The sequence below is a fragment of the Meleagris gallopavo genome, chromosome 13 (genome assembly GCF_000146605.3).
Source record: "Meleagris gallopavo isolate NT-WF06-2002-E0010 breed Aviagen turkey brand Nicholas breeding stock chromosome 13, Turkey_5.1, whole genome shotgun sequence".
Taxonomy (NCBI): domain Eukaryota; kingdom Metazoa; phylum Chordata; class Aves; order Galliformes; family Phasianidae; genus Meleagris; species Meleagris gallopavo.
In genome coordinates, this window is record NC_015023.2 from 3,194,009 (window position 1) to 3,219,778 (window position 25,770).

Here is a 25,770-nt window from a genome sequence, read left to right on the forward strand (position 1 = left end):
GCGGGTTAGCACTATGCTTACTGCATTCCAATAAAGTTTTCTTTTTTTTTTTTTTTGCTAAACCAGTCAAGACTCAGAACTTTAAAAATCAAATGAATTTTGTTTGTCCTTTCAAACAAATTATTTCAGAAGCACGTTTGTATTAACTTATTTAATAAAGTATATTTTCTAGTGTCCTATATATTGAACAATTCCATTTTAATACTCTAGATGGCAATATTGATATAGCTATGAAAAATAACGACAGCGTTACATCTTAGTCACCATACTAAGAAATCATCAGCAGTCCAAAAAGAACTTTACATCTATTAAAGTGAAAAATATTGTTTTTGTTGAAAGCATATTAAACATATAGCTACAAATCCATCATTTTATCATGAGTGTATAAGAAGGGCTTCACTTTAAAACAAAATCAAAATAGGATTGTGACTTAAAAATTCAAAATATGTAAATTTCAACACATTATAGTGTGTCAGATCAATATGTTAACAACTAAGTAACCAAATAAATGTACTGTAACAATAACCTTTTCTTTTGTGATTTTTCTTAGACACAAGTGATTAAATATTTGATACCAATAATTACATTACTATACATCTTATATAAGGTAAGTATTTTTCACTCAATTGTTTTGGCATTTTTTAGTTGAATGGAGTTTTCTAAAGAGATGCTTATGCATAACTGTATAGAAATGTATAGCTAAATTTTCAAAGTCATGATAGACCTACTTACCGTGTAAATACAATTTCACATGCACAAAAGTATATGAAGGGTAACTTGGACTCATTTGATCTAAAGTAGTGTTCATAGAAAAAAGATGGGTTTGTCTAATTATACCTTAACTTACCAAGTATGATTTATATGCATAACTTTATGGAAATATGAGCTGTCTGTTTTGATTTTACCTAAGTCACATAAAAAATGCAGATTACATGCACGTTGTTCAATTGTGTAATGATTTACTGTAAGAGCAGAAATAATCAAAACATTCACTGCAAAAGATACTGCATTGCCTCATCTGATACATTTTAAAATACAGAACATAAAAAGCATAAAAAATGGCCTAAAATTATAACATGTACAAATCTATTACTCTGTCAAAGTAAGGAGAGTTGTATCATTAAACTAACAGGCATACTTTCCTTTTAACCTACATTTGCAAAGAAGAAAAAATCAGAAGGTTCTTCATTGGAGAATTAACTTCTGCAACAGTTTATTTAGTGAAGTTGCACTAATATATTCTACAAGTGGACAACTTAGAATTTTTTTTTTTTTCCATTTGCATGCTAGCTGGGGAAGTCATTTACCATTTCTACCATCTATGAAAATGATTGAAATAATGACATTTGTTTTGATACAGGTGATGCTAAGAGCATAACATTCTAATTGATGGTCTAACGTGACAGATCAGATGGGAATGCATTTCTTCTCATTCTTTATGAGTAGATAGAAAGTTCCTAAACCCTGTCAGATTCAATTCTGAAGTCAACAGGAATCACTGATTTTTATATGCTTTAGATCAGTCAGTCTCATTTTTATGGTTGTTTTTTTTCCCCTAGATATGGGAAATAATTTTTACTGACATTAAAAATACCACTATTCAAAGTGCTCAGCTGGAATAGTGAAATTTGTCAGCCTGGAATTTTTTGTTGGACTTTCAGAAGTCTGTTCTTACAAATACAGATATAAGAGGAGTGGATACCTATGTATGTCTTCCTTGAAAAGCAAAATGGGTTAGTGAGCTTTCAGAAAAAAGACTGACAGACCTGATAGACAGATAAAAAAATTGTCACCAGATTTTCCCTCAATTATTGGAATAAAAATTCTTACAGAGGAAGACCCAGAAACTGCCAATCAGTTCTTTGAGACAGCATTTCGTATTCTCCCTCCAGAAGCTTTAGACAAAACTGACAGAGCAAGTGGCTTTAGATAAGGGACTTTTTTTTATCTTTTTACTTTCCAGATAAGAATTCATCTGTTCTTGCACAATGACTGCTCAGACTGCATGAACACCTTGCATATTCATCACAAACTTTTACTAACCATCATAGTTAGCTATTTTGAACTAGCAGTGAATGCCAATTTGCATTCTATAACCTGTTTTGGATACATTTGTCAGAAGAACCAAGCTTCAGCACCGTTCCTCAAAATAGGAGCATTATGGGATTATTAGCCTAATCCTAAGTAAGCTAATGAAAGCCTCTTTTGAGGCTTGTGGTTACTAGGGTCCCAATACATCACTTGATCATTAATTTTTTCAGATACGAGTGCAGCTAAGATACTAGTTGTTCAGATTTCACGAAGTCTTGAGACCTACAAAACATCTACGTTTCTATTTAAACAGATTTTCTTCATTAGTATGGTAGAAATAACTTCTTTCAGATAAACTGAAAGTGTTAAATTATTTCTGTGAATTCTTTAACTGCCCCAGCATTTAATACATAGCCCATAGATTTTCAGTACATCACAGAGCAGGTTTGTAAGATAATCTATAGAATTAAAACAGAGTCAATTTCCTTCAGCCTCCAGTCAGAAAGGACTCCAGGCAAGTGATGTTCCAAGCTCCCAAAAATGTTTGTCTTCCTGGGGTAGTTCAGCAGAGTGAAGAGAAGAATTTGTCTTCCCTCATTTCACAACTGCTTAATTTACTTATTAATCTCATGGGAAATTAAGAGCAGAAATACACTGTTACAATACTAGAGCACTTCGCAATACACAACCAAAGCCAGGATTTCTGCCATAACTATCTAGTAGATGTTTCTCAGTGTAGTCAATATTTAACAAATGTATCAAGTACAGAGTTATACTAATAAGTGTCTTAATTGGGCCAATTGTATCTCCTGTGCTCCAGTCCTTCTACATAATTACACTTATAGTGAAAAAACATATTTTTACTAAGTAGCTCATCAGGATCAGTTTCAAATTTGTCCTGAGTTCCAGGATGAAAAATGGTATAAATTGGATGATTTGTTGCTTTTTAAATCATCAGGAGGTTTTTCTTATACTTTTTCTGGTAACATTTCACTTTGCAAGCCAGCAATTCTTATTATCTAAAGAAAGTAGGATTGGAATGGGTTTCACCCACTACAGCTTCTCTAGTAAAGACAGATGCAAAACAATCAATCATTAGCACTGTCATCTTTCTTAATTGATCCCTTTTGCCCTTGATTATCTTCCAGCTTAAGCAACAAAAATGTGTTCTATTAGTTGTTTGGGTTTTTTTGGTCTGTTTTTGATGGCTTTGATGGCTTGGCTGTTACACTCTGAACTATTATCTTATTCCTTTTCTTAAAGCTTGCTCTGGCTGGAAAAAACTCAAAACATTACCATTCATTCAGAGAACTGAAGTGGCTTGTTTGTGAACTAGATACCACACAGAACAATCACATTTGGTGGCAAATTTAGTTTCCCATGGGTATTAAGATATAAACTGATCTTAAACTAATAAGAGTACTGGAAACCTTCAATGAGATCAGAATCTGAAAAAAGTTTTCTCCTCAAGGTCACCACAAGTCATTAGGGTCCTTCTGGTCCTCTAGCAGGAGCTGCAGATCTGTAACTCCCAAAATTTATATTATGACAGTCACATATATTTCTGAAGAAGAGTAGAGCTTGAGTCTTGTATTCAGTGAGCTGGACAAGACTGATTACCAACTGAGAGGAATTAATATGTATTTCAGCATCCAGAATTTGGGGTTTTTGTTTTGTTTTGTTTGTTTGTTTGTTTGCTTCATTCTGTCTTCAGTTTGTGCATTTTAATTGCAGTTCTGGCCAGGAATAATGGATGAACTGTTAGAGCTCAGAGAATTCTATGACCCAGACACCGTGGAGCTGATGAACTGGATTAAGTAAGAGGATCTTTTCTCTATTTAACTTAAATGCTATTTATGTAAATCTAATGTTCTTAGTTATAGTCCTCTGTTCTGTTTATCACAGGTTATCAGTGAACTCTGGTGACCCATGGAGATAGTTACAGATGAATGGGGTATCTAGAGGTTACCATATTAATGGCTGTGGAGAACAGCTATATGCAAAGTCCCTCAGCCTGCTCTTCTCTGGTTCAGTATCATGCTATTGCATTGATGTGTGTCTGGGAATCAGCTGACTCCATTTGCTCCCACGAGCACACAGTTTTCCCAGCTGAAGGAGGTCAATTTGGAAGCATTGAGCTTCTTCCATCATGTTACGTCTACCTCTTAAAATTAGTAGCTCTTCACATTGCAAAAATTTTCTCCTACTTTAGAATTTTAAAAAGCTAAGATGTAAAGTTGTACAGCTGGGAAATCTGTGCCCTACAGTTTGTTTCTTGAACTTTAAAATATTTATGCTTACAAGAATTAGTCCCAGCATATGCTCCAAACTGTAAACAAATTAGTTGTACTTGACAAGGCTAGAAATAGGTAGAACATCTCTTTCAGAAGTGTGAGAAATATTTCAAGCCCACCTCATCATGTCTGCCTTCTCACAGAGCATAGGAAAGTGGGTGTTTTATTCATGGGAACAGTTTGGAGCACAGCATACAAAAGATCCTGAGAAGCAATGCCAAAAAGGATGTTCTCTGGAAGACTGAATTTAAGAGATGCATTCTATTAACATAGAGCTCATCACTAAAATCTTTCAGTTTAAGTTTTGAGGACAGACATTCCTAGAATTTGTATTTATTTGGAACATTTAATTATATACATATATTTTTAATCTTTGGCAAAGATTTTTTTCAAAGCCTGTTTTTTACAGCAGAGAATATTCTGGAACATACATCTGAGTTTACTACATTGAACACTGACCTATTTGAAGTATTTCCTTGGAGCTCTCTGTTGTGTTTTCATATGCAGTGAACTTGAGTGAAACCACTCACCCAGTCCATTTTTCCATAGTAGTATATTTATTACACTCTATAATGCTGTATTTCTTTAATCCATAATACAGAAGGAATAATTCAGAAGTGGAATGTATTACAAACTTTCACTCACTGTGAAAGCAGGCCATGTTTTCTCCATCACTTAGAATCTTTGCAGCCATACTGACACAGTTTTGTGGCTAATGTTAACCAACCTGCCCAATTTAGCACTTCTATTTTATTGAAAGGTAGTAAATGTCTCCTGTTCAGGTAGTTCAGATAGTTCAGATCTCCTGCATACAATAGATGAATTCTGGTATGGATAAACATAAAATATGTATGTGGATTTATTCCCAGCCATGCACTGGATTTGACTTGTTCCAATAAGAGTGAGTTTTCTTATGTTCTTTGCACTGGTTTTTGTCCTCTTTTCCTGTTGAGTTACAACAGAATTAGAGAAAATTGCTATTTAAAATTTACTGTGCTTATAAGTATTATTCATGCAAAGAGTTAGTTATCACTACACTTAATACAAGACAAATATTCATGGTAAGCTTCTTAAAGTAGGACTGATTTTCTTGAGTTTCATAGTAAGTAAAAAAAAAAAAAAAAAAGTACTTTATGATCTTGAGCTTGATAATTCTGCTACAGTTAATGACCTGTCAAGATTGGTGTCAGAAACTAATCATTCATTATTAAAATTCAGCATGAGGAGCTCTAATTTGTCATGTGTATCAGTGAATTAACTGTGTCGCATACTCTGCACAATAAGAAAACCCTTTTACCTGCTTAGATCAAAATGCATATTAACTTGCCCAAATACACAGTCTGAATCATAGCGAACTATTAGTCTGTCCACAATGAAGCATCTGCAGATGAATCATTAACTCTCCCCGTTACTAACATTACCATAGCATTTTCAGGAGATAAACAATATTTTAAATATATAAACCAGTCCATAGACAGTATCAGATTGCATCTACTCTACAGCACAATTTTTGACATAATAAGTTTGCATATCCCAGTTTCTCATTTTTTCCTACCAATAGCCCAAGGATAGTTCAAAGCTTTGCTCCCAGATGGGAAGTGTATATTAAAGTTCTTAGTTTGGACTTCAGCCCTAAGACAACAGGAACAACACAAATATCATCAGGCTTTGGGGTTCTCTATTTTTTTTTTTTTTAAGAATCTCAAACAGCCAAAACAGTGGAAAAGTAAACTGAGACTAAGATTTGCCAGAGCATAGTTATGTCAAATGGATTTGACTCAGGCATGGGGAAGAAGCAGGCGAATTTTTATTTTACTGGAGACAGCTACCATTTTCAGCTAAGCCTGTAATATTTCAGTAGAGCATTCTGCAAGTAAAAAGACCATATAAGAAAAAAAAATTCTGGAGTAGCATACCTGAGGAGACTTAGTCAGAATCTCCTTCTCGAGTCCCTTTGTTTTGTTGATTCATATCATACCCAAGTGTTAGGAAAGGAAATAATCTGAGATTTATCAGATTTTCTAGCTTTGAAAGCTGACTACAGACTTAACTCTGGAGGGCATTCAATAGAAATAGCTATTTTCTTTCTAATAATAAAACCTCTAATTGCAACATTTGCCATTTCAGAAGGACTTCCTCAAAACAAAGTTGCAATAATTCTTTGGCAGCTTAGTAAGAAGAAGAATTGCTACCACTTTTAGCATCTGTGCAAGTAAACCATAGACCCTGTAATTCCTGTAAAGCAGTTTCATTTTTAATGTTTAGTGTTTACATAATTCTCTAAATTCTCAAACTTGGATAAAGGAAAGCTTCACACGTTTTATTATAGTGCTTAGTTTACCCATTAGTTCAGCTGTAATTAACTTGTTGAAAGCTTAGAGCTTCAAAAATAAATGAGATTATTTGTTCAAAATGCCATCAGGTCTGCTTGGAATGACATTTAAATTATATAATGTAAATCAGTTTGACCTTAAGTCCTTGTCATTATTTAGTGACATTTCATACAGAATAAATTGTTTGCAGGCTGGGCAGTGTGGTGCAGAGCTTAGCAGAAAGCTATAAAACAAATTATCCTTTCATTTTATACATCATTTGCTCAGACACTTGTAAAAATTGCTTCATTTTTCTATAATAGAGAAGTGTCATTCTGTGCTTTGAAGCACATTAGCTGTCTTGGATACAGACCACAGCAGTTAGTGTCTGATTCAGGTAGTGTTAAAGAAGGATGCTCGCACGAAATGTAGAAATTATCCTGTACCTGACAAATATTAGTTAATTGTCACATCTCCCTCTAGTGGTTGTTCCAGAACATTAAAGCTCAGTAGCAGCTATGATCTAAAGTTCTACAAGAACAGGGAAGGCAGACGCTGCAGGGAGGTCACACTGGTAGTAGCCACATGTTGGCTTAAATAATGCTTGGTAAATAAAGAATACACTTAGCTGTTTGTCAGCCCATCTAGATAAAAGCAATTAGGCTTTCAGAAAAGAGGGGGCTAACTGAACCTGCACGTTCTACATTTTAGATAAGCAGTGTTATTATTACATAACAGAAAAAGGACATTTGCCATTTGCTCTAGATTTCTTTTGTAAGAAAAGGCTGCAGGTTGTTTCTCCTGGGTTTGTTTGCCCCTGGGTTGTTGTTGGTTTGTTTTTTTTAACCAAGCCTGACTCTGCAAAGTTTGCTCTTGGGCCCTTCATGAATCAGAGCTGCAGAACTGCCCTGGTGAGGCCAAGTCAGGAGATAAGTACTGCTGAGCATTTTAACACTTGAACAAAACCTGAACAAAAATAGACTTCTCACACTAAAACTTTAGTGACCCAAACATGAACGCTGACATGAAGGTACTCTGAGAGTCATTTTCCATTTAGAGTCTAAGCTTCATGAAGTCCCTGTTTGAACCTTGTCCACGTTGTTTTCAGCTTAGCCTAAAGAACTGTGCTTTCCTGCAGATGCAAGGATGAACCCTCGCTGACAGCCTGTCATGAACATTACATTTATACTTGTTCAGTTCTAAGACTAATTTATTTCTCTTAATGAAACATTTATTTATAGTGCTCATGGTTTTGAATGTTTTAAGTAAAACAAATTTTTATAAGAGACTAAATATTTTCAAAATTTAAAATGAAACTGGTTTTAAAAAACCGCTGAAAAACTTGTATACAGAGAATGTTAAACTGGCATATTAAAATACTATCTCTGTCCCTCCTAGATGAGATTAGCAGTGCAATATTTTTTAGGAAGGTTTTATAATTATTAATTCATTTCTAAGCATAATCTCTTGAAAGGCAATAGTAAAAGCTAATACTTGTCTCTCACCATTTTCAAGCTGTCATGGAGCTTAAAAATGACTGAATTTGTAGATGCAATTTCAAAAGATTCCCTAAAGCACACCCTAAAGCATCACATTTGTTTGAGTACCATAGGTGCCACGTGTTCATGTATATGAATTTTAGGCATCTGTTCACATTCCCTCAATTTAATTTTACTTGGTTTAATGTATACTTCTTTCTGCTGTTTTAATCTTTTGATAGAACATCCCTTAGCTATGTGCCCACTGGGAGATGGAAACCAGCTAAGCACTTGGCACACTACAGCCACTTATTAGCTTCTACTTACAGTAGCCTCTCCTGTCTGGCATGTTTATACTATCTTTTTTGTCTGTTGTCTCTTTTCATATATTTTATATTTTAAACATTGTGGGGGAAGCATAGATAAGAAATCTTTGGAGATTGTGGGCAGGGTACTTAAATAATCCCAAAATGCCAAGGACTTATTTAGTCAACAATTCTAGACGCTGGCTATGGTTTTCAGATGACATCACAAAATCAATAAGAGTATTTCTGTCTGGTATCTTCCCCCATGTTGCATACCCCCGAGCAACATCCATGCTTTTTGAAACTGGGAGACTTCTTTCATAATTTGTCTCCCACAGTTGCCCAAATAGGAAGATCAGTACATCTGACAATAAAATTTTCATTCCAAGTAAATACTGAGACAGTAATGAATTAATGCATTCAAATAATCTGTTTTATGTAGAATAACTTATATCAGATATAAAATGTAAGTCACAGTAAGTTTCCTGAAGTATTTAAGTAGTTAGGATATGGAAATCTACAGATATTGAGTGTCTGTATGAACCCAAGAAATCTATGAAATACAGAAGTACGCTTTCAGGAGGACATCATTAAAGGGAATATTGGAATTTAAGGCCTCATATTTGAAAAAAACAGTTACTTGAACACTTTGCTCCCTGAATAGTGGAGAGAGAAATATTTTTTCCATCTTTTTTCTGTCTGATCTGAAGTGATGCAAAAATGCCCCCACAGAGACATCCTCAGACTTATCAACATTTGTTTAGGTCAAATACTCCAAACACAGCAGTGTTTGCTGGAAGCATGCAGCTATTAGCTGGAGTCAAACTGTGCACTGGACGGACATTAACTAATCATCCCCATTATGAGGATAAACATCTGAGAGAGAGAACAAAGCAGGTAAGAGTATTTCAACTGCTTAAGCTAGTTTATCCCCATCACTGGCTCCATTCAGAAAAACTCTTCCACCTCTAATGGCATACTGCAAGTGACGTGTGCTTTACTTATTACTCCAACTTACTGTGAGGTACAGTTCCTGGGCTTTATCTCATTTGCAAAAATCAGTGCTTTGAGTATCTGGCATATGTCTGAGTAACTGCTCAGGCTCATTCTGAGTGAACTGCATTGGATGTTGTTAGTATTAATTGATCCTGCTGCCCAGTTGGGCTGTTAAACCCACATAGAGCACTACCTTTGCTTGGCAATCCCTTCAGTTCCCATGAGAAGCTATACAAATATGGAAAAATTGTTCTGAAAGTTTTACAGGCATCTACCAGAGCCTTCCTGAAAACAGTTGAAATATATTTCAGTTTTTAGACAGCAGCAGTACTATTACCACAGCATCCATAATGTAAATATGAAAATAATATAAGAAACTGTAAGTGGCAAATCAATAAGAGTGGGGTTTTGGTTTACTGTGGGTGTGTTGGGCTGTTTGTTTGGTTTTTTTAATTCCTTATTCTGATCACATGGATCTCATTTCTTCCTTTGGTTCAAGATAACGGAATCATGAAAGAGCATATAAATACATGATCATGCATGTATCTTACAACTTGTTTTCTTCTTTTATAGATTTATCAGATCTATGCCAAGAGGTCTCCTGAAGATGTTTACAGAATATTGCGATCCTTCAGCACAGACTATGTGATCCTAGAAGACAGCATTTGTTATGAAAGAAGACACAGTAGAGGCTGTCGATTGCGTGACCTACTAGATATAGCAAATGGTCATGTAAGTATGACACAGATTTATAAAGAAAATACGTTTTAGCTTGTTGAAGTTCTGTTATGACCTGGAGTAGCTTCAACCATTTCCACTTCATCATGAGTGTGGAAGTAAAATCTGATGGAGCTTTTGGACATACTCAAAATTGCCATATTGAGCCCTCCTTGCATTTACCAATATTTGATAAAATGCAGCCTGCACAAAATAAGCAACAGCTTCCTGCTGAGCTTCAGGTTAGCAGTAAGCAAACAGTGCTCTCATTCACAGGGTAAATCACTTCACAGCTTTGGTTCCCTTGGAGAAAGTAGACAATTGTATTACAATCTTGTTAGGGGAATTTTCAAGCTTTTCCAGAACTGACATGGAACCACAGCAGACCATGTTGTTCAAAGCAGGTATTTACCACTGACAAGTAAACCTTTTATCCATAGTAGAGACGATGGTGCAGCAAATCTTACTTGTTCAACACAGTTTGTTAACAACTCCGACTAGTCTGACCCTCAGAATGTGTTGTCGAAATTATTTCTTATAACTGAATTGCCTAAAGATATTTGACAAATCTGTTCAATTTCATTACAGATCATGGATGGTTTGGGAGAGAATGAACCAGATTTGAAGCCTTCGTTGTATCCTCGCTTCTGTGAGGAAATTAAAAAAAATCTGCCTTCTTATACTATACACTTCACTAGAGTGTTTCAAAACAAAACATTCCATGTTTACAAACTTGCTAAGCATAAATAACATTACCAACAATGGCTTCAAGTTCAGGATTTTAATGCTAGGACCCACATAAGAAAATGCCGAAATTTACAAACATTTTACGTTTGTAAGACATTTTACGCGGATGGTTTCTTGCTAATTACTGCAGTTCTTTTTTATTTGTTTGGTTTTTTTTAAAAGACAGTTTTAGTTTTGATAATCTTTTTGATGTTGCCAAAATTTTCATAGATTCATAAATAAATGCTATCTGGGACCATTTTGATTATAAAATCTGACCTGCTGAATACATAGGATGTAACTGTTTTCCAGCTGTAACCAGTTTAAAGACACACAAAACAAGCAGCATGCATGACCACTGCAGCCTATGCAGATCTGCTCAGTGCTGTGCATTTTTACTACAAAATGACAGAAATTCAACGAAAGCAGGTGATGCTATTCTATACTGAATATGTATTATCTACGTGAGTCTTTAAAATGTTTTAAAAAGAAAAAACAGTTTAATCTTACAAATCTGATCTATTCTGACAGGTCTTGTATGCTCTTTCAGTGCCTCTCTTTTGAATTCATTGGGATTGTATATGGATATGAGTTTCCAAGTTTGTGAGTGTGATTGCAAAAATTATTGTCCTGCATTTTTAGCGAGACAGAAACACACTATTTTATAATGTGAAGCATTTAATGATGGAGTGTCGTATTTCTGATGAAAATTGAGATCGGAGCATGCTTGATACACATTGCATGTATCACTGTAAAATATCCTTTTAGAATGCTCAGGACAAACAAAGAACAAATTTCTCAGCTTGGACTTTTGTTTTATTTCCTCTATTTGCTCTCTGAACTACAGAGAATCTATTTTCCCCCCCACATGAATTCCATAAGTAGGGTACCAAAATTGAACAGTGCCAAATTTACAAAAAGAAATTAACCCCTAAAATTGACAGGAACTTTCTGGTATTAGAGCTTTGATTTACTTTACTCCAGATGCAAAGCTGTCAATTTTGTTACAAAAATCACCGTATCGATGCCCTCTAGGCTAAGAGACAGACTACAGTAACTTAAAATATATTTGGAAGATGAAATGAAGGCAGTCCTCAATCCTGAGATTTTGTGATTTGTTTGTAGCCTTTGTCTTTTTACCAGACTAGAATTTTGCAGACTGTATTGACTTTTTCAATGCTATGTAGATGATATGTCACTTTTACTGTGTTTTAGTGCAGCTTTGGTTTTATATTGAAATTACAGATTAAGTCTAATTGGAAGTCTAACAGTACTCTCCAACTTTAATTAGATATCCACTAGGATCATTTATTTCTTACGAAAAACAGAATTGTAATAATCAAGTGCCTCTAGGCCAATGTTGAATTAACATTTGAACACCTATAAGAGTGTTTGTGGCCTGTGCAAATAACTCTGTTATAATAATTACCAATGCAATTAATTTCTAATGATGGGAAACTTAAAGTGCTACTGATAGCAAACTCCACTTAATTTAATCAAGATGTGTAATGAGATTAGCTTTCACAACTGAGTTGTGTTCCAATTCCAAATGATTTAAATGTTTTTCCTTTTCAGTTGTACAAAGGTAAATTACTGCAGAGATGGAGATAGTTCTGTCACATGCTCAAACAATTTTATATTCAGTAAATACTCATTAAACAATGTTGAACATCTCTCTGTACTTCCATGCTAACACAAAAGGAAAGCATACTTTAATCAGACTGTATTTAAATCAAACATTGACAGTGGCTAGGTTGTTAAACCGAGCAACTGAAACTCCTGAATAATTTCTGTTCTGTATCCCTTAATGAGGTTGGAGACCACTGCAGATTAACATAATACAATAATAAAACATTTTAATCAGTATTAAAACTTTAATTAGGCCTGTAATGATGCATGCCTGTTCTTGCTGAAAGCATGGGTCAGTGAATTCCTCAGTGAGTGCCTTACAGTAATTGAAAACAAGCACATGTAAGGTAAAGTATATCCAGACTGAGCCATCTTATTTTAAAAATGCGGTTGTATCTTTCTTTAAACGAGCAGTAACTTTCTTCTGATTGAAATGAGAGATTTGAAGCTCCTCTGGTACCCCAGGATTCTCACAATTTATTTGTCATTAACAGCTGAAACTAGAAGTCCAGACCATAACAATAAGTATTTTTAAATAGATTCCTTTTCTTCAATAGCACAGCATCTAATTTAGCTAAAGAAGAAATGTAACCTTTTTGTAGAAAATACCAAGTGGTTTTGTTTTTAAAAAAATGTAGAAAACAGAAACCAGGCATGAAACCCATGTCTCTCCTAATGCAGAGCTACCACAGTAACACAACTTCTGCTCCTAATATAAACATCCCCCCCTAAACTAGTGCAAAAGAATTAGAAGCATTAGATAGATACCAAACATTTTTGAAAATTTTTGCATTTAGCAGCCATTGAGGCCAAGGTAGTCTGTGACACTTTTAAATAACTCCAACAGTTTCTGTACCTGAATCACGTAAGATAAGATGGAAGCGCACACTTAAATAACCACATAGTAAAGCAGTTAGAAGACCAATCTTAATACAGCAACATAGAAAATGCCAAGAAACAAAAGCACCTACCAGTTCTGAGGGCATGCTCACCAGCACAGCCCTCAGAAGCAGCAAGCAGCTGCTCTCCTGGTCGACTTGAAAGGCTTGCCAGCAGCAAGGCATGCTAGGGAGGCTGTTGGTCAAGGCATTGGGCGGGGACACAGGTGGTACAAAGGGCTACATTTTGTATTCCTGGAGGCTGGGTATAAGTACTGAAGACCTCCAGGAGGTATGTTTGTCTGGCTGATTTCTTCCACTTCTTGAGTCTTGAAATATTGCATTTAAATGTGCAATTTTTTTGTTTTTGTTCTATGACTATCTGTTTCTGAACCACATTATCCTGATGCACCTTATTTCCAAGTGGCTGTTATGGCATCGTTGTTTCATCGTATTAAATATGATGCACCCCCAAGAATGCAATGCACTCACAAAAATCTTACAAATAATTGGCTATATGAATGACACCATCATGATTTCTTGTCTGTGTTACCTACTGCTAGGAAGGACTGCTAAGCTGTGCACTATCAGTGGAATGGTAAGCACTGAATAACCTATTTTAAATCACAGAGACAAAGTGTTATCATGTAGTCAAGATGTTTTTAGGGGAGAAAAGCCCTTAGGTCTGTAAGTATATTTTCATTTTGTGTTTCAAAGTTCTGTTGGTGTGATCTAACATATAGTTATTTTATATGTTGTTGTAAAGGGATGTGTGTACTAAATAAATTGTGTAATTTGAAAATCAGATATTTTGGTTTTTATGGTGGGATGGACTGAGAAAATTGCTGTTTTTTTATTTCAGTCTGTACTAAGGGAAGAATTTTCAGGTTTCTACTTTTTCAGGCATCTTCACACATATAGTAATACTCTTAGGAGGAGTTTTTTTGAGAGTTTTGTCAACAATGTTAAGTACAATTAATTTAATTAGTGGAATGTAATCATAACGTGTTGTGCTTGTGTAGATAGGATTCCATGTTCAAGAGGAGCAGGTTTCTCAAAACATCTTTATTCATCAACAGCACTCAACATGAAGGTGCACACTATTCAAATCCCCAGGAAATGGTCATGGCTATTTTATTTTATTTATTTATTTTATTTTAATTTATTTTATTTTAATTTATTTTATTTTAATTTATTTTATTTTAATTTATTTTATTTTAATTTATTTTATTTTAATTTATTTTATTTTAATTTATTTTATTTTATTTTTTGTCATTTCAGTAAGTAAGAAATTGCTCAGCTTGTTCCTCCTCTCCTAACCCTACTTCTTTCACAGCTGTGGTTTTTCTTCTAAGCATGCTAGCCAGTAGGTCAGACCTAAGGACAATCAGCTTTCATGTGGCTTGGCTACACATTACATACTTGGAATGTTATGTTAAAAAGGGAAAAACACAAAGATTAATGCAGTTGGCAGGCAGATTAAATACTAATATCCACATGATTATTTAAATTTCAGACCTTTACAAATATACTAAATAAAATGTTCTTTACATGTTAAATTCTGTAAAGAATGTGGAAGAAGATTAGTAGAAGTACCAGATTACTGAAAATCCAACTACCTAGGGACCTAGTGATGTTTATTTAATATTTTTTTTTTCTCCCCCTCACTCATTGCAAAGCTTCCTGTTGGCAGGCCAGCTGTCCCTTCTTCTAGAGAGATGTTTCTGCTGTACTATGATAAGGGTTTTTGTAGAGGAACTGAAATTCTTGTGTCTTATATATGTGGAACAAGTGCTTTCAAAAACTGCACGGTAATTAAAAGAGCAACATGCAAATTAAGATAAATTAATTGAACTAATTAGCAATCTCAAGAAACAAGGAAAGCAGGTCTTTAATAGAGCATGACAGCTGCAAATGAGTACGTGCTGAGATTTTATATACTAAGTTCATGTAGCATTTGAAATTTTTTTCTAACCTTTTTGTTTTATTCTGTAAAAATCTTTGTCAAACTGCAGTTCCAAACAGATTAACTCTGAGTGTCTATTTATTATTTATTTACAAATCAGTACCATAGCTGGAATTGGGATAGCAGTAGTAGAGCAGCAACTTCAGTTCAGTTCCAAATTGCCTCTTTGGGAATGGAAAGGAGAGACTTCTCAACCTGAGCAACTCTACAGCTGTGACTGAGCAACCTAGCTGCCCATGTAGCTAAAAGTGACGAAGCTATAAAGTTCTAGTCTGGCTTGCTTTTACTCTCACCCAATGACCATTTCAGTACTTCATAGATGCCTAAGAGCTTCAATGGGTCTGAGCTCTCCTTATCACTATATCCTGTAATCAGATTATTTGGGCACTTTCTTGGGAAGGTGAGCATGTTTATAATTCTTCTGAGAAGCTCAGGGATTTGCTTAACTGCACTGAATGTGCTGTTCATGGCATTCACGTGAGAATGAATTAAGATTACAGGATATGGAAGAAGAGGAAAGAAAATGACAGGAGAGTTTTGACATGTATTGGATTTGTTGTCATTTGTCCTGCCTAAACACCTGACAAACTGCCATCTGCCTTTTGTACAGGTCCATGTCCTGTTCATATGGTGAATGTTAGGCTCAGAGTGACAGGGCTCACTGTGTCTGCATCTCAGCTGCTGAATCCCAGCCTGAGAGTTGAATGTAGAATGAGGCCTGTGAGGAGTACAACATGAATAACTCTACTGCACGTAAAGTTAATAATTTTCTTCTCAGAATAATTGCAAAAGGTCTTTGTTTCTGAGAATAATACTGGCCTGTTGCCCCAATCAGCTTGCAGCAATCTGAATTGTATACCCAGAGCTTGAATCCACATGTCAGCTAGTAGCATCAGCTGCTTCCCTCAGCTCCTTCTCAGCCAGAACAGGATCCACGACTGTGTCTGTGGAAGTGGCTGATCAAAGCTGAACGAGGAATAACTCAACAGGAGACCAAACTTTAGTCGACCTTAAACATATGCAAAGAAGAGACATCATATTCAAAAGGCTTATTTATTATTTATATGGTGCTTTAGGTATGCATGACACTTCACAGGCAAATAAAAAGACATTGCTTGCCCTAAAGAGCTTACAAGCTAAATTAAATTAAAAGCAACCAAAATAACAGTATATCCATAGCTGTGGCAAGAACACAAGGTGTGCAGATACAATTAATGCTGCTTGAGGAAGGGATAGTTTTTTGTTGTTTGGGTTTTTTTGTTTGCATAGTTTCTATTTACTTCATTTTTCATTCATTGTTTGTAACTGCTCTAGTAATGTACTATAGAATCTGACATAACTGACTTGTGACCATTACAAGACATTAGCCAATGTCTCCTTACAGGTAGATATATCAGGAAAACAATAAAATAACTTATGTGCCATCTGTGAATTAGAATTACAAGGCATGGGTAAAAATAACCTTTATCTTTTCCAGAAAAAATGCCATGTTATCTGAAATGTGTAACTATTAGTTGAAACTGTCCCACAAACATGTGCAAGAACAAAATTCTGCATGAACATTTATATTTGAGAATTTGCTAGTTAATCTAGCCTATAAAATAAAAATAAAAGCCAGACCTCCCAAACAAGCTACTGATTCAGCTGCAAGCAAAACCACTGAATTTCTTCATTTTAAGTACCTCATTGTTTTATGCTTTCTTTCCTTTAGTTTTTATCCCCAAAAGTAAATGTTCAGAATGTTCCAATATAAAGAAAATATTTAATAGTAGGAGCTTAAGTGCAAATTGGTGCCCATTAGTGGGAAAAGTTGTTTTGAAAATAAAAAATAAAAGAAGGAGGAAGGGCATTGGTACATAATCACTGAAAGTAAGTAGCAAGAGCATGAAAAGCTGTCCTTCACGCTCCTTTCCCAACACAAAATAGTACAGCTGGTATCTACCGATCTTCTGCATCTGTATGTGAGTAGAGTTCACTTAATTTCTCAAACTTTGGTCCCCACTCTTTAATGTTGTCATACACTATAGCCTCATCTGGCTCAGAAGAGCTCAAGGTACTGAGACCACTAGCGACTGAGCCTTCTCCTTCAGTGTGAAACACCTGCACTGAGTCATGGGGAACAGCCTGGGGACCGTGGTCAGCAGCTCGAACAACATCTGACAAGTACTGACCAAAGGCTCTGCTTGTAAAAGATGTTCGCATAGTCACTGATGTTCTGGTCTGCTCCTGCATGCTTGGAGATGCAGCACTAAAGAAGCTGTTCAGTTTTGTTGTTTTTACTTTCTTCTTGTAGAGGGAATAGGCTGGGCTGGTTTGAATAGACACCTGCAGTTCTGCCATGTTGTATGCATCCTGGAGTGAGAAACCATTCACATTACATTAACATTCTCTAGTGTTCCAACTTGTCATGTTTTAGCAGACAGAAAGTAGAATTTATAAACAGAAAGAAGTTATTAACAAGTAAAGTCTGCATTGAGACATCTTTGAGAAAACAAGGATAGCATTTGGAATAGCAGAAAAAATGCTATCTCCAGACTCCAAGAAGAAACAGTCTATACAGAACAGTCCACATTAGGCTCTTTCAAGCCCTTGGTGCTACAGCAGTACTCAGCAGAGAACTACAGCACCTCCTGAGCCATGAAAGCAGGTATCAGCTGTTGGCTCTTTACTGCTAAACTCATGCTACCAGAATGTTAAAGATGCACATAGGATCACTTGCTTTGAGATAAATTAAAAATTGATAGGCACTTATCTACTTACAAAACATGAACCCTTGCATGCAAACCCTTGCAAATAACTGATCTATCAATTGCATTAATAAAACAGCAGAATAAAGGTTAAGGTCCTCAGCTGTAAAGGAAAAGCATAATACACATTTTCATTATCATGGTATCATTTTAACAGTAATGTAGCACAGCAATCCTTACTTGATCTTGTTCCCCACCCCCTTCTTCATTGTAGTTGAGGATATTTTCTCTGATGTCCTCCAAATCATCATGATGTACAGCTGCACGGTGAACTGCTCCTTCCAGACCTTTGTGACGCTTCCAGTGAGCCCACAAGAAGACAGCACTGAACAGAGCTGTGTAAACGCACAGGAGCAAAAAACAGAATTCAGAATATGTACAGAAGTGCTGCAGTGTGTCTAAGACATGAGCCACTCTACACAAGGACTACAGAACTGGTGTACAATCAGAAGCACTAGGGCTCTAGTTTTGTATTTCTCAATAAGTGGTTGATTTTTGCACTCTTCAATGTAGTTACAAGTGAATATGAAAGACAGAAGAAAAGGCCTTTAGAGAGTATTTTTAAAAACACCTTTTGCGTACAGCTTGGAAGTTAAGAGCAGAAGTAACTGAAGAACTGAATGTCACAAATGGTGTTCAGAGACCTATTTACCGCACTGACTTAAACATTTCAAGAGAAAATGTGCAAAGAGGCAGCACATAACAGTGAGCTGAAAGTCACAAATACAATAGACAAATGAAGCACAAGACAACAGACAAAAGAGGAAATTATTTTTACATAAACTCATAGGCAAAAAAGTCGTTTTGCCTTAACATCTGTCAATTTAAACATTTCTCACACTGACAGTTGGAAAACTTCAGTATAAGATACTGAACACAGCATAAATAGAAGCTTGTGCATTAGTGTGCTACCAACTCTGTAAAAATAGATGAAAGCTCATAGTAAGACCTTAAAGCATTGGTACCACTAACGAACACAGCAGTGAATTAAACCAGAATTTCCATCAGAGCGCAGTTCTGTATCATCATCTACATGAGCTCTGAACTGAAACTGGGACACACTGCAGTCCGTTCCCTGCACTGCTCTCTGCCTTGACTTTTCAAGCTGAATCAATACATTCAGAATGTTTTCCCCCCTCAGATTCCCAGAAATATAACATGATTTTTCACACATGGTAACTTATATTGGCAGCTGTTATTTAGCTGAGCTGATGTTGAGATACTCAAGAAGTCTTTTCATGTTCTGCAACTCTCCTGTTTGTGATATTGAACCAAGGTGAAGTCGCCCCAGTGTTGCTTTAACTTGCAAAATGGTTCCAAATTTGAATTTCAAAGATTTATTCAGATGTCAGAAAAGCAGCTTTTCTAATCTACTGGAAATTTACAAATGTGTAACAGAATTGCATGTATTAGTCACTTTATAATGCATTACTACTTTTTGGAAGGTATGTAAGAGAAAGGGCACTTGAGATCTTGAGAACAGTGACTTTATTAAAATTCCTCCTAACAAAAGCTGCTGGTATGTGATAATACCATAGTTAACCACATCTTTCACAACAACACACAAAACTTGTTAAAAACAACTCTTTCTGATGTATAATTTAGACCTGAAAGACCAGCAAGATTATCACGTACAAGTTGTCATTGATTTCTCAGTCGGGTTCAGTCAAGTACAAGTAACAGCATGAAGTCACAGTAAAACTGTTACATCACAATAAAAGAAAAAGTCCTTTAGTATAATGATCTCTTCTCAATGACAAGTAACTGAGATTCTAAAAGCTGTGAAGTCAGCTAACTTCCCACGTTATCTGCAGTTCATATTTGCATGGCAAATGTAGCAGACTCAGAGAAGGAGATGCTATTTCCAGTATCTACAGATAAATTCAAAATAGCCCACAGTAAACTTTCATATTCTTACTACAACTTCTGAACTAAATAAAAATTGTAAAAGCTATGAGCAAAATCCTGTGTTCTTACTCAGGCAAACCTTCATGAAACATGAATAAGAAGGACCCGCACATGTGGTCCTTCCTCAGCAGTGAGATCCTTCTTTGGCTTTTCTTTCTGCGACTAAATACCAAAGCACAAAAATGGTTCTAGAAGCAAAAAGCAGCTGAGAGTTGTGTCACAACTGGTTAAGATGCAGGAGACTGCTCTTTCCAACCAAGTTCATTCCTATCACACAGCGTATTTCTGCTGCACTGAAAAATGTTTCATGATCAGTAGTATTTCAAACAATGTGTTCGGTAGCTTTTTTTCCTCATTCTCTTCAATTGCATTTGCTTCCAGTTACTATCTGAACAGTTCCTTAGGAATGAAGTGAAAATGTGCAAAAAATAGAACAGCAAAAATTTTCCATAGCTATCAAATGTTATTCACTTAGCAATAAATGCACATGGGGATGAGAAATGAGTTCGCTGATGGAGCTGAGACCATGGCAAAGAAGTGAAGGCAGTCAAGTTGCCAGTAGGAAACTTAAGTTCAGCGTGAAGATGAGATGATGACTAGGACAAGATGGATAAATGAGATCACCAGAGGTAGTACAATAAGTAGTTACCATAACTACCTAACAGTGCCAAAAAGCAAATGCAGATTGCAAACATGGAACTAAAGGTCAGGCCTGTATCCTTGTGGAAGATCGCCAATGTGATCTCACAGTTACGTCCAGTATAGCCATCAGGGCAGTGGCATTGGAACTTGGTTGGTGACTGCGAGATGCAGGTACCATAGTTACAGGGCCTTTTTGCACATGCAGTGAGGACACACTGTCTGCCTGTGGCATTCTCCACAATCATGTGTCCCGGAGGGCAACTGAAAAGACGAAGGCAAAACAAAAACATTAAACTCTGAGAAAAGTAGACATGAAAGAACTCATTTAATACTTTAGAACAGTCTTTAAGGACTCTGTATAATTGCTGAAGAAGCTGCTAGAAGTTACTTGTATTAGAGTAACTATGGGACTGTACTCTTTTCTAGAGCAGTCATACAATAGTGAGCTCCACAACTCTAAGCTTTTACATCTGGGACTTTCAGAACTGAGGTAGTTGCACTGCCTTCTGCAAGATTACCCATCCTACAAAAACCTAAACTCAGCCCCAGCTGAACACACAACTCTTATGGTGCTTTTAATTCAACTTGAGAGGCCTGTAGGGGAACAAAGGTCACAGCTTAAGTGATGTAAGAGACAGGTACTAGCAAAAGAAAGCACATCTACAGTTGCACAGCATAAGCCTCAAGAGTTAGAGCCATGCTAGTACTGCACTCTAACATACCCTGCTTCATAAATTTTGGGGGTTTTAAAACATTTTGCACATTCTGCTATTCTCTAAACATTTTTCAATTAAGACAGGCAGCCAAAATCATTGCAGAATCAGTGACAACTATGCTAAGGGCAGCACCTAAAAGGAGGGTGTTCTCTTAGTAACCTGATGTCTATGCAGCATCCAGCTGTTTCTCCACAGTTCAGCCAATTTGATGAGTGGCAGTCCTGAAGCTGCATGCTTCTCCAGCAACCACCCTTACCTACCTGAACGTGGAGAGTGCTTTCATTTCCATTAATTACCTGCATTCATGCATCATCCACAAATCAATACAAATAAATTCCTGGTTACAAGGGTTATTCCTACAAGCCTCTGAAGAACAGCCTTCTGTGACACCTCGGATACTTAATACTGACACCAGCTCCTTTGTGCGAGTGTCCAGTGGGATCCTGTAGTTATTAAATCTGACATCCTTCATACATCCTGATGCAAGACACAAAGAGACTGTTTTAAAGGCCATTCAGCAAGAATGATTTGAAGCAGCTGTAAGCTTTGGCATAATTTGTGCTTGACAAAGGACCAGATTACCAAAGCTTAAATCTAGGACCGAGTTTATCTAAACTTTCTTATTACTCTCCTCTATTATCTGACAGAATTTGTTAAAATTTTGATCAAGATTCCCCATGTTTTCTACAAAACCCAAGTGCTGCTGCAGACCTGTATCTGTGTTTTCAATAGAGAATTCCAATTTGCAGTTTTGCAACATCTTTCAATGGATACCAATGTACCTTGTGTTTGGATCTCAGTTACAAATGCTCTTCCCATGACTGCATCTTGAGGTTACCATCTTTGACTGAAATCTCGTAGCTAACACTATGCCCACATATTTCTCTGCTGTATCTTCTCCTAGTCAGAACAGTTTATTTGTCCCTCTTGCAAAGAGTCACGCAAAAAATCCACTTACTATGGGCTCTACCAAAATGGGGAAAACCTCTCTCACCATGCCAGTGTAGTATCAATAAACTTTCATTTTCACAGGTTCATATTCTGAACATCGTAGATCATTAATTCCTTACCTTGAAAACTCTTGTTGAGATCAAATGGGTAGGTGTTTCCAAGGACCAAGCTGCTGGGGTCAATCACAATCTCTTTGTATACTCCTGCTGCTTTCAGAATTTCTCTCTTCCCACCTCCTTCATGAAGGCGAAGAGTAAATTCATTTTCATTTCTGTCCATTGTGATGTGATGCCACTCACCATTATCAATGTTGTAGGATGGAAGGCTTACAAAATAATCTCCATCACCCAGATTATATGAGACTGCTAAGAATCCCCGAACAACCTTATGGATAATTAACAAAGCAGTAGGACAGAAAAGAGAAGTCAGTTTATATTGATCTGTAACCATCACATTACTTGAACTAAAACATGTACGTAGTCATCAATCTTAAACCATTTATTTCTTTAAATGTAGGGAACATTTACACTGTATACACTGAGATGATTGCATAATAATGTAAAGTTACTTTAGGTGCTTCTGAACTAGACAACTTAAATACTGGCAGCTGTGTATCCACAATAGTACATAATTCAGAGCAATTTTACCCTGCCTCTCTCAGGCAACTTGATAGGGTTCATAAAAGGATGAGAATCTGGTGCATCATTTCTACAGTGACAACTTAGCTCAAAAGACAACTCATTCAGTGGTATGTATAAGTGGAACAGGATGTAATTTTCAGAGGCCCACACCATTAGATCTGCTTACAGGCAGCTTTCTTGGCAGGGTTGATCTACGCAGAATCAGCCACTCCTGGCCATGGCTGAACAGGACACCAGAGCAGACAGAGCTTTTCTGTATAGCTAACTTGACTTCACTTAAGCAGGCATTAAATTCCTTTGAAATCCAGTGGGATTCCAAAGTGGATTGTAGGGTCAATGTCTTAACAAAAGGCTCAGATCCTTAGGCATCCATAAAAAGAACTCCAAAGGTTTTTGTGCTTAGCATAAGGATTTGAATTCTATTTCCAACTCTTAGATTAGTTTCTCTGGGCTAAGTATAGGCTGGCATCGATTTAACTTTATGCTATTACTGTCTGGGATGACCTGCTCACCTGCAGGGTTATGTGTTCATCCTTATTTCGGGACAACATGCTTGTGATGACACTGTCAGGCTGCCGTGTCCTAATCATGGCTTCAAACAGTGTCCTGCGGGCAGGCACACTGATGGGAAGCTGATAGCGAATGTGACTTCCTGGCCCAAATGTGTACTCTCTGGCAACTAATAAGACAAGGATAAAGAACTTGAAACCATTCTGTAACGAGGAGTAAATGTTACAATTCCTATGATTTTCATATTAAAAGTAAAAGAAATTAGTGTAGTGCAGAGCATGGGATCCATGACACATAACTTGGCTATGTCCTTCCATCTGTTTCCGTAACTTCCCAGTTGTTCTCCTACTTCATATCTTCCCCCATAAAGAGGTGATCTCACTCCTGACTTAATTCTCCTAATGCTCCTCTTTACAATGGCCAGGATGACAGCAGGAAAGCAGCAGCTCTGACCAAAACAAAAGAAAATACTGCAGATAAAATGCTACAACCAATTTTCACAACCTATTCTACAGTTGTCTTTTTGCTACAGACTTTGGCTTCACCAGGGCTAAAGCCATTAAAGAAGGGTCCTGAACCTAAAGCACAGTTCTATGAGCCCAACAGAATCTATTTCAGACATCAGAGAACCATAAACTCCAATTCCAGTTGTGTAGTTCTAATTCTCAGCAATCACTACTTGCATACATTTTATGTTTGTATTGTAAAATGAACCTATTGATAGTGTAACAGAAAAGCAGACCTCACCTTTATCACATCGATAGCCATAGTAACCAGGCAAGCAATGACAAGCAAAGGAGCCCCAGTCTCCAAGACACCTCCCATGAATACCACAGGAAGAAGAGCCCATGGCCTCACAGCTCCCATCAGTAAGTGTGCAGCCCGGAAAGCTGTTCAGGGACTCTGCAGGAGACTGAAGGTCATATACCTTCAAAAGAAAATGTTATTTACACCTCATTCTTAAATAGAATTAGCTATACCATGTCAGTCTGCTCTTCAGTTGTAGTGTTTAAGACACTGTTTGCTTTTTGACACTGAAATTTTAACTTATTTCAACTGAAGTCCAATTTCTAAATATTAAACACCAAGACTGTAGTTTGCTTTGAATAAATTCAACTGAGTATGATAGAAAAAAAAAAAAAAAAAACCAAACCTTAATATTTCCTAACAAACAACACACCTGGCACAAAGACACCATCAAGCCATTGCCATTCAGAAGTTCCCCTGAGTGAACAAAGCAGCATGAAAAACAGCTGCACAATATAGGGTATAAACAAAGGCAGAGGTTTGTGCTCTCTAATACATCTGTTTGTAATTATGAAACATTTTTTCAGGGTAGCTATTCTTATTATGACTGAAAAATCCAGAATTTTCTTCTATCAAACACTGATGCAGAAGGGCATTGAAAAGAATAATGGAAGCAATAATTTCAGATGTAATAGAAATTTACTAAAAATTTAATAATGAAATTTTCTCCTTTGCTGAAGCAAAACATTATTCTTCTCTTACCTGGCTATCCAAGATGAAATTGCGCAAACAACCAGAGAAGTGTTTGTGTAGCAGCTGTGGGTAGGAATATGGCAACGATTCTTTTACGCCGCCCAGCTGAAGAACATGGTTCCCATTCACATACCTTTTGACATGATATGCATCACAAAAGCAAATGTGAATGTATCTTCAAAGACATTACATAACAAGACGGTTAAACATCTCTACTGCATTTCCGAGGAACACGGGCTTTCTAAAATAACAGAAGAAGCCAAATATTCCTTCTGTCTCTGAAATACAGCTGATCAGTGAGCAGAAACTCTGGCCCTTTAAAGTTAAGGATAATTTATTGTTTTCTTTAGTGTGACAAAGTCTGTTGGGAGTTTAACTGTGGGATACTTTATTACAATTCAAATGTCTGTGTTCAGGCCAGGAAAAGCTGTAACAATCCTATACACCAAGTGCACTTTTGTGCACACGCTCCTCTTAAACTGCAGGAACAAAGGATGTTTTGCATTGATAGAGGCCAGAAAGCTAAAAGTTTGCTCAATGCAGTCTTAAAGGTACCCATGCTCTGCAATTTCTTCCCATCACTCCTCTGAGCCAAGGAAACATACCTGGCCCTTAGGGGAACAGACCCAAAGACTTCACAGTTTGTACGATCCTCAGCAGACAGCCATTTGCCCACTCCTTCTATCTCTGAAACAACAGCTGTGCTGCAGTGATCCAAAGTGAATCGAACCTCCTATGCCAAAACATAGGATTACTGAATTAAGAATTACTGTAAGAATCAGGAAGCAAAATGATAGCAATTTTTTTTTTTTTTTTTTAAATC

The 25,770-nt window shown here is 36.5% G+C and overlaps 3 protein-coding genes across 7 annotated transcripts in view; 1 reads left to right on the forward strand and 2 right to left on the reverse strand.

Moving 5' to 3' along the window:
* Window positions 1–787, reverse strand: part of LOC109369702 (neural-cadherin-like) — a 13,365-nt gene extending 12,578 nt beyond the window's left edge. Inside the window, exon 1 of the mRNA XM_019619672.1 lies at window positions 733–787. Coding sequence (XP_019475217.1) covers window positions 733–787 — 55 coding nt within the window. The remainder of the gene's footprint in view (window positions 1–732) is intronic.
* Window positions 509–18,383, forward strand: LOC104912931 (probable C-mannosyltransferase DPY19L3). 3 transcript variants are annotated; one of them, XM_019619735.1, is made up of 6 exons: window positions 509–607; window positions 3,766–3,848; window positions 9,185–9,317; window positions 9,990–10,148; window positions 10,410–10,537; window positions 18,294–18,364. In XM_019619735.1, exons 2-5 carry the CDS (start codon window positions 3,781–3,783, stop codon window positions 10,500–10,502), a joined length of 453 nt encoding a protein of 150 aa, XP_019475280.1. In that variant the 5' UTR covers window positions 509–607; window positions 3,766–3,780; the 3' UTR covers window positions 10,503–10,537; window positions 18,294–18,364. The 3 variants fall into 3 exon arrangements, with proteins under 3 accessions (XP_019475280.1, XP_019475281.1, XP_010716063.1); XM_019619736.1 differs by lacking the exon at window positions 10,410–10,537 and having other exon boundaries at window positions 18,294–18,383; XM_010717761.2 differs by lacking the exons at window positions 10,410–10,537; window positions 18,294–18,364 and adding an exon at window positions 10,722–14,171.
* On the reverse strand, window positions 14,585–25,743 carry LOC104912932 (neural-cadherin-like). 3 transcript variants are annotated; one of them, XM_019619734.2, is made up of 9 exons: window positions 24,957–25,743; window positions 24,195–24,375; window positions 23,450–23,616; window positions 22,416–22,680; window positions 21,642–21,822; window positions 20,637–20,890; window positions 18,260–18,414; window positions 17,504–17,684; window positions 14,585–16,341 (listed from the first exon to the last, which is right to left on the reverse strand). In XM_019619734.2, exons 2-9 carry the CDS (start codon window positions 24,295–24,297, stop codon window positions 16,238–16,240), a joined length of 1,410 nt encoding a protein of 469 aa, XP_019475279.1. In that variant the 5' UTR covers window positions 24,298–24,375; window positions 24,957–25,743; the 3' UTR covers window positions 14,585–16,237. The 3 variants fall into 3 exon arrangements, with proteins under 3 accessions (XP_019475279.1, XP_010716065.1, XP_010716064.1); XM_010717763.3 differs by having other exon boundaries at window positions 16,248–17,684; window positions 20,646–20,890; window positions 24,957–25,741; XM_010717762.3 differs by having other exon boundaries at window positions 16,248–17,684; window positions 24,957–25,741.
* Window positions 25,744–25,770: the final 27 nt, after the last annotated feature.

What these genes read in the sequence shown, in the direction of transcription:
- LOC104912931 (XM_010717761.2), top strand. Translation starts at nt 3,781, where the DNA reads ATGGATGAACTGTTAGAGCTCAGAGAATTCTATGACCCAGACACCGTG. An exon ending in GAGCTGATGAACTGGATTAA is followed by an intron (nt 3,849 to 9,184) that starts GTAAGAGGATCT and finishes ACATTTGTTTAG; the next exon opens with GTCAAATACTCCAAACACAG. An exon ending in TGAGAGAGAGAACAAAGCAG is followed by an intron (nt 9,318 to 9,989) that starts GTAAGAGTATTT and finishes CTTCTTTTATAG; the next exon opens with ATTTATCAGATCTATGCCAA.
- LOC104912932 (XM_010717762.3), bottom strand. Translation starts at nt 24,297, where the DNA reads ATGGGCTCTTCTTCCTGTGGTATTCATGGGAGGTGTCTTGGAGACTGG. An exon ending in ATGAACACATAACCCTGCAG is followed by an intron (nt 22,681 to 23,449) that starts GTGAGCAGGTCA and finishes ATTATCCATAAG; the next exon opens with GTTGTTCGGGGATTCTTAGC. An exon ending in GGCACTGTTAGGTAGTTATG is followed by an intron (nt 18,415 to 20,636) that starts GTAACTACTTAT and finishes GCGTTTACACAG; the next exon opens with CTCTGTTCAGTGCTGTCTTC.